Here is an 8,607-nt window from a genome sequence, read left to right as displayed (position 1 = left end):
TACCGGTTCCACACGGCAACCAGCCAACAGTCGATTTATGACTGTTGGCAGATCAATTTCCCTCCTGGGATAAATAAAGATCTATCATATCGCAAGGTACAAAAGCTTGGAAGCACACAACGCCCGACTCAGAAACAGTTTCTTCCCCTCTGTTATCAGGCTCCTGAATGGTCTTTCCATAATCTAGGGTACTATCAGATTCACCTCAACTCCATGGAGCTCATTGGGCTTTATCTATGGAATGCTACAATGGCTCTACAATGCTAAGAACTATATTCTGCATTCTGCATCTTCCCTTTGCTCTATCTACAGTACTTGGTTTTGAAAGCATTGCATCTATGTGAGGGATATCCAATCTGTTGTTATAGCATGCAAAACTAAGTTTTATCACTTTACCTCTGCATACCTGACAATAAACATAAATCTATTACAATTGTTAGGATATGTGTGTCAATGGATGCAGATGCCACTGTTATTAAAATTGTGTTATGGTGATATCGGGGTTTGGAACAGCATCTCACAAGACCGTGGCCAAATGTGCTGAACTCTGTACAAATGAGTAGGAAAAAGGTCTTGTACCCTTTCACTCCCAGTGGCATGGGATATTCTAATGCATTATGTAGCCAACAAAGCCGGTTAAGATCAGGATAAGACATCAGCCTGAATTGTTTTGTAGCATCTTGCACTACATTTCTGAAACATAAAATTTGGGTAAAGTATCAATTATAATGTTTTGTTTAATGTAAGTCTTAAATTAGGCCAAGCGGATAAACCTATGTACGCTTCCTAATGTTAGAACTTCACAAAAATCCAGCAAATTAGTTACTTTATGTTAATAGGTTAATTTTTACATTGGTAAATATTATTGCATCTCAAGACTTGATTGCATTATTGCTTCTTATTCTTTTTAACCTACCCTTGAAAAATACTGCATCAAATTGAAGGCTCAAAAGATGTCCAGCATCCAGCAAATTACAAGAGCCTGGAATCTGGAGTAAAAATCAAAGTGCTGGAGGAACTCAGATTGTGAAGGAGAATAACATCAATGCCCTGCAATTACTTTTGGGACAGACTTTACTCTGAAGAATTGTTTTTTAAGAAATTATTTTGAAGAAATGAATTTTCTGTGGTTTGGGGCAGAACACCTGAATTGCATTTAAATTATGGGGTTTAGAACTAAATTTATAAATTCTGAATTCGGTCTCGAAATTGGGTGGTGGTGACTTGTGGAGACTTTAAAAAAATTTGAATTTGGAATGGACTTGGGGAATCTGACAGGACTAATTGGAATTTTGATAGTTAATTGACTTTATTATTATCTTGTCCTCAGAAAGGCAGACAAGGATGGGAAGGATTGTTCAAAGGGATCCAAGAAGGATGGAATTGGAAGAAATCTGGTAATTTGGAGTTAATGAGGGAATATGAGAGTTCAATAGAAATTAGGAGTGGAAATTGAAATAAACATTGGGATTTAAAATAAGAGGTGATTTTTGAATATGATTGGATATGGTCAAAAGAGGAACTGTGAGCAACAGGACTTCCCTTTAGGAGACTGGATCAGGATATCATCCAGCGGTTGGAAATTATAAGAACAAGAACCCCCAGACAATGAAGCCAATATAGTGATGGAGTAATGGAGTAAAAGACAATGACGCCAGGGAAAACAAATCTAATAAAAGGAAGGAGCCAATAGAATAAAAGGGAGAACCCCTAGACAGAGAACAAATGCTGTTAGAATAAGAGTTAGAATAATAGTAAGAGCTGACATAATAGGAGTGGAGGTAATAAAGAACCATTAGAGTGGAGAGTTAGCATTATCATAGTAAGAGCTCTGATAAGATAAGGGAAAGTAGAGGACAGACTTGGTTAACTGAAGGGAGGAAACTTGGATTGTATTGGAATAGCAGAGCCGATGTGTATTTGCCCGATAGCTTTGAATTGTTTAATCCTTGATGGTAAAGAGGCATATTATCAAGGTGGAGAGAGATTGGATTTGGCAGTTTGATTGGACTTTGTATGAAATTGCTGGTATAGAAATTGATTGTTTAAATTTGAACAGCTGGGAATTCCACAGGAATTGGAAAGAAATTGTAATATCGGCTGCAATGCTGTGGAATGAAGAAGAAGATGGGCATTGAAATTCAAAATGGTAAATTTAAGGCTCGACTGAATTTGGTTTAATTGGAGCACTTAGCATGGTTTGCGTTAAATTAAAGTGCGCCTTTAGGGGAATCTGGACCAAACCCAGCTGAAATGTATATGATTTTCTGTCATCAGGTATACATATTGTGTGAAGTAGAGGGAGATTCCAGAGCGATCCTAGAGTAGTCGTGTAGGTTAGGGAGTACGAGCCATTAGGGCCAATAGACGTTAGAATAGTGCTAGTTAGGTTTCAGTGGAATGGGAATAGCAAATTTGTGGTATAATGGTATCTTGCTTTGTCCAAAGTTTCTTAGGGTTTTTCTAGGATCTAGGTTCAACTGGAAGGTGATGGAAGACTGGGCAAGAACACGGATGGAGGGAGTTTGCGCCCACGAAAACCCGGGAGGTGAAGATTCCTCCGACAGGACTTGTGAAGTCATGCCCATGCAAACTTGGGATGCTTTACAAGATTCTGAGCAGAGACAGCATTATCTTGTGTTGCTGATAGAAGGGAAATGTAAAGCACATATATGTATATCTGGTTAGCTGATGACTAAGATACTCTAGTTATTACTTATGATGGATTATCATAATGATAAAAGGAAGGAATGCTAATCTGGGCTAAATTGGACCAGTCAGGACTTCAAAATGGGGTTAAGTTTCAGGGCTTGCTGTCGAACTGCTGCCTCATAGTGCCAGAGGGTTGGGTTCGATCCTGACCTCGGTTGTTGTCTGTGTGTAGTTTGTACGTTCTCCCTGTGACCACATTTATTTCGTCCGGGTGACTGGGTTTCCTCTCATATTCCAAAGACGTGCAGGTTTGTAGGTTAATTGTCTTCTGTAAATTGCCCCTGGTGTGCTGGATGTGGAAGTGGGATAACATGGAACAAGTGTATGGGTGATGAATGGTCAACATGGACTGAAGGGCCTGTTTCCACGCTGTATCTCTAAAGGAGAAATAAATAACCAGCCATTCCAGTTTTCTACCTCATATTTCCACCATTCATTTTGTTTTCTCATTGCTCTTCAGGTATGTCAGATTCTTTGATCTTGCCCTACATACTGCACGTCCACATTTAACACCTGCTCCCTGCCAGCACCACCTGCTCCTTCAGCCTTTGCTGATCTCCGTCCTATTTTGACCTCGCCCATTCTTCTTTGTTCCACCCTTATTGCAAACAATGTTCTTCATTTTAACTCTTCCTGTTTCTGATGATCCAAGCTGCACCATTCACCCTGTTTCTCTCTCCCATAGATTTTGCCCAACCTACTGACTTTATTTTCGCTACTTTCTGTTTTATTTGAGATTTCCAGCACCTGTTGCATTGAATTTTTCAGCCTAACAGAATACTAAGGATAATGCAGTAATGTGGGGCTGGGTCTGAAAATTGGAAATGATATGAGGTTGGGGAGAAGGCCCGTGTGTGGCTGGAAAATTGTGTCACACACATAGTGGAAATGTGACTGGGTCCATTTCCAAAATAACCCAAAAGGGAGCTCAGGATTGGCACTTGACCAACAAATCAATAGATCAGTAGAGTAGCAAGGAACTGCAAATGCTGGTTTGCACCGTAGACCCAACATGCTGGAATAACTCAGCGGGACAGGCAGCATCTCTGGAGAGAAGGAATGGGTGACATTTCGGGTGGAGACCCTTCTTTAGACTAAAGTAGTGTAGTAGAGAGGAAACTGACTGATTGTGAGATGACCTGCTACGCTAACACGAACGTCCAGGAACGAAGGAAGCTGAAGAAGGGGAGGTGTTGCCTGGTCCATCGCGGGTATTGACCTCCCCGCCATCAAAGGGGTCTGTAGGAGGTGCTGCCTCAAAAAGGCAGCTAATATCATCAATGACCCGTGAGAAAAAACATGGTTTCACGTTGCTGATCCAATGAAGAAGTGTAGGAGTCTGAGGATAGCGATCTCCAGGTTCCAGAACAGCTTCTCACCAGCAGACATCAGCTTCCTCCACAACACCTCTAACCACAACCCGACCTCACCAACTGTTGACTTTGTTTGCTCGCACTAAGTACTTCCGTGTTGGAGTATTATGGTCTGGTTGTCAAGTATTAACGAGTATTCATCTCTTCTATCATTGATTATTACATATTTATTTGTTGTGTTAACGGGCCTGTAAAACTGCAGCAAATAAGAATTGTGTTGCTCCCGACCCGGTACAAATCTGAAGAAGGGTTTCGCCCCGAAACGTTGCCTATTTCCTTCGCTCCATAGATGCTGCCTCACCCGCTGAGTTTCTCCAGCATTTTTTTTGTCTACAGGCAATTAAACAAGCTTTACTCTTGCCCTCTCCGCGTAATGTTCTATTAGATACAGCGTCAGTAAAGCTATCCTAACATACGCTAATGTCGGAAATAATTGCCTGAAAACCACACAGCCGTCTATCTCATGATCAGAACCCATTTACAGTTAGAGTCGGTATCTCTTAATGGCGCTGCACTTCCCCAGTCGTCTGGGCGCCTGCATTTTATGCTGAGTGGAAACTTGACTAAATGACTGGGGAATATTTGCAACTGAATTGACGTGAGAAGTTTATCCATTGTCGTGAAGATGTAGCATTTTTCTGCATTTTATTCTTACCCCATAAAACGAGCTTTATGATATATTGGCATCATTTAATAGTCATTTTTCTCACTTGGATGCCTTCGGCGAACGCATTCAATCAATCAAAGACAAAAACATCAGTTGTTTTTCTCGTATTTGTGTACAATGCCTTTCACAATGTCAATGTGATGCCAAAATGCTTCCAATCATAGATGCTCTTTCGAATGGTGAGCACCTCTCGCGTTGTATGCAGCGTGACAGACACTTCACGCTCGGCCCACGAAAACCAACCCAGTATTAGATTCTGGGTAGACACAAAAAGCTGGAGTAACTCAGCGGGTCAGACAGCATCTCTGGAGAAAAAGAGAGAAAACGTCGCCTATTATTTTTCTCCGGAGATGCTGTCTGACCCACTGGGTTACTCCAGCTTTTTTTTTTTGTGTCTAACTTCGGTTTAAACCAGCATCTGCAGTTCCTTGCAACACATCAGATTCTGGGTAGCGGATAAATACCGGGCTGAACCACCACGCACAAACGGGCTGCTCTGCTGTGCAATACTCCGGGTTTAGCGCGGCCACGCTGCTCATCTCCGCAGTGAAATCTCCGTGGCATTACAGCAGCTCCTCCGTCTAAATTTGACGCAGAATCTCCAACCTCAGAGGCATTAAATGGGCCATGTGCAAAAAACACAAAAGTTCTGGAAGAACTCAACGGGGCAGACTTTGAAGATGTGTTCTAACCCGAAACATCGCCTGTCCTCATTCCCTCCACAGCTTGACCCGCTGAGTTCCTCCAGCAACTTGTAATTTGCTCAAGATTCCAGCATCTGCAGTCTCCTGTATCCCCGTTAATGGGTCGCGGCCGGAGAAGCGGCGAAAGGGTTAACAACAAAAGAATCACCATAACTCCTCCTGCTTGGGAGGCGTTGGGTGTTGTGAGTGGTGGGGGAGAAGGGAGGCGGAGAGTCAGAGCGAGAGAGGGCGGAAAAAAAAATCAGTTGTCAGTTAGGAAATAGCAGTTTCCTGGACGAGAGAGGGGAGAGAGGTGGGAGTGAAGCCGGGGGGGAGAGGGGGAGAGAGAGAAGGGGAGACAGAGCTCACCCATCTCGGGAGCAAGTATTGCCTGCTTCTCCGTCGGCATGATGCAGCCGCCCGCTTAGAGGGAACGCGGATCACGGAGATCTCTCCATCACCCTCGGGCAGATACCGCTCCAACGGGGAGAGCAGGGCGGAGGAGAGCAGCTGGGCTGAAGGATTGTGGAGACGGGGCCGTGCTTCCCCCCTCCATCTCCCTGCTTATATAAAAAAAAAACACGAGGGCAGGGAGCCGATGTTCGCCTGACCTCCGGGTCACATCGAGGGAACCCGCCGTTTTACCGCAGCGGAGACCGCCTCCACCAACACTGACACATCGCCATTTAAACACAGTGCAGAGAGGAGAGACCAAGCGCGGTGCCTTCAACCAAACACAGACGTCTGTCTGCTCTTCCCAGAAGCTGGAGAAGGTCTGGATTAATTCAGATGTTTGCCTTTCGCACTGAGACCGAACACGCCGTGTACATCTGCAAGGACCAGAGAAGGGGGTCTCCGTGTCCCGCCGCCCAAACAGAGTGAACCCCGGCTCGGCGCCATCGACTGAGACACGGCTATCCCTTCACTCCCCCCGCTCAGCCCCGCCAGCCGCACCCCCGGGCCGCCAGCTCAGCCATGGGCACCGTGCTCTCTCTGTCGCCCAGCTACAGGAAGGCGGCTCTCTTCGAGGATGGCTCGGCCACGGTGGGCCAGTACACGGCCGTGCAGAACAGCAAGAACTCCAAGGACAAGAACCTCAAGCGACACTCCATCATCTCCGTGCTGCCCTGGAAACGCATCGTGGCCGTCTCCACCAAGAAGAAGAACTCCAAGAAGGTCAACCCCAACAACTACCAGAACAACGTCACCCACCTCAACAACGAGAACTTGAAGAAATCTCTTTCCTGCGCCAATCTCTCCACCTTCGCCCAGACACAACCGCCGGCCCAGCGGGTCAACCAGCTGCCCGGGAACAAGAACGCCGCCTCCTCGGTGAAGAAAAACCCCCACGGCACCACCGGCGGCTCCAGCTCCCCCAAGAGGGTCATCGTCCAAGCTTCCACCAGCGAGCTGCTCAAGTGTCTGAGCGAGTTTCTCTGTCGTAGATGCTACCGTCTCAAGCACCTGTCGCCCACCGACCCGGTTCTGTGGCTCCGGAGTGTGGACCGTTCTCTCCTGCTCCAGGGGTGGCAGGACCAAGGCTTTGTCACGCCGGCTAACGTGGTCTTTGTTTACATGCTGTGCCGGGACGTGATATCGTCGGAGCTGGCCACCACGCACGAACTGCAAGCTACCCTCTTGACCTGTCTCTACCTGTCCTACTCGTACATGGGCAACGAGATCTCTTACCCGCTCAAACCTTTTCTCGTGGAGAGCTGTAAAGAGGCTTTCTGGGACCGCTGTCTCAGTATCATCAACGCCATGAGTGCGAAAATGTTGCAAATTAACGCGGATCCTCACTTCTTCACGCAAGTCTTCGCCGACTTAAAGAACGAAAGTGGCCAGGAGGAGCGAGGTCGGATACTGATAGGATTAGACCGGTGATTGTTCGCCGGGGCCCTCAAAACGATACATCTATCGAGACAGCTCGATGCACTTGGAGTGCGCACCCTTTATGTTCCTTTGTTCCATTGGGGTCTAGTTCAAAAGAGAATTATTTCCATGCTGCTAAAAGTGTTTTAGAACAAATTTTTTTTAAAAACCGGTCCTGCAAAAACGGCACGTTTTCCTTTCTCTCTCTCTGTCTCTCTCTCTCTAAATCTTTCTCTAACTCGCTCCAGTGGTATTGTGCATGCTAAGTATCTCGTGTCCCTGACATCATCTTAGTAAAACTGACTCTCGCAGCTAGAAAGCCACATGGCAAGAAAAAAAAAATCCCTAAGGAAAATATCGAGTATTTGGACATTTTTTTTGGTGAGGGGGGGGGGGGGGTTAAACGTTTCAAATAAGTATTTATCAACACGGAGACTTGAGGGTGGGGAGGTTTTTTTTGGTCGTTCTCGGACGCACGTGTCTGTGTTTCTCTCTGAACCAGGTGACTGCGGAGCCTGCAAGGATGTGCCATTGCAAGGATGTGCCATTGTCACGGGTGGTCTGTCAGATAGACTTCAGCTGTACATTCTAGAAGTGCTAATATATGAAGATGTTTCCCCCAGTGCAATTTGTTATTTAAAAACAAGTGAAAATCTCTGTTGACCAAACGGTGTTATTTGTTGTATGTGTATAGGGTGTGTATGTGTGCGTGTATGTATGTATGTATGTGTGTGTGTATGGGTGAAGTTAAGGATATTGGTGTCACAATGCTGTAAACAGCGGCGGCTGTATTTTACGTTGAAATTTTTTTAATTTTTATTTATTTTTGTACTGTGATTAATAAAATGCACTGATCATTCATGACCGATTGAGACTGCGAGTTTTTTTAAGGCGACAAACAGCTCCTTACCAGAGGCACATACCGTGATGGTCAGTTACTGGGGCATGACCAGTTCTGGACCATTGATCCAGACACGAGTTCTAGTCCAACTTCGGCAGCCGGTCAATTTAGAACTGCTGGATCTTGTTTTACAAAATCTAGTTTCAGTAATGTTATGAATCAATCCATATCGGTTTGCACTGAAAGGTCGTCTGTTTGCAAATTATCTTCTGGAGGTGAAATTGGTTGTCATTATCTATTGGGGGCCTACATGTGGATCATCGTTCCTCTGTTTAGGAATGAAAGTAAATATCAGTGGTGGCCACAAACAAATAACAAGTGTTCTTGGTGACACAGTGGCACAACACAGGGTATAGCCACTGCTTCACAGCACTAGCGACCCAGTTTTGACTGGTTCGC

The 8,607-nt window shown here is 45.2% G+C and overlaps 1 protein-coding gene across 1 annotated transcript; it reads left to right on the top strand.

Moving 5' to 3' along the window:
- The first annotated feature begins 5,750 nt into the window (after window positions 1–5,750).
- cdk5r1 (cyclin dependent kinase 5 regulatory subunit 1) lies at window positions 5,751–8,171 on the top strand. The gene has a single exon (XM_033035092.1). It carries the CDS (start codon window positions 6,411–6,413, stop codon window positions 7,317–7,319), a length of 909 nt encoding a protein of 302 aa, XP_032890983.1. The 5' UTR covers window positions 5,751–6,410; the 3' UTR covers window positions 7,320–8,171.
- Window positions 8,172–8,607: the final 436 nt, after the last annotated feature.

Source organism: Amblyraja radiata, chromosome 16 (genome assembly GCF_010909765.2).
Source record: "Amblyraja radiata isolate CabotCenter1 chromosome 16, sAmbRad1.1.pri, whole genome shotgun sequence".
Taxonomy (NCBI): domain Eukaryota; kingdom Metazoa; phylum Chordata; class Chondrichthyes; order Rajiformes; family Rajidae; genus Amblyraja; species Amblyraja radiata.
The sequence above is the reverse complement of the archived record's forward strand: the minus strand, read 5'-3'. Positions and strand labels throughout refer to the sequence as shown.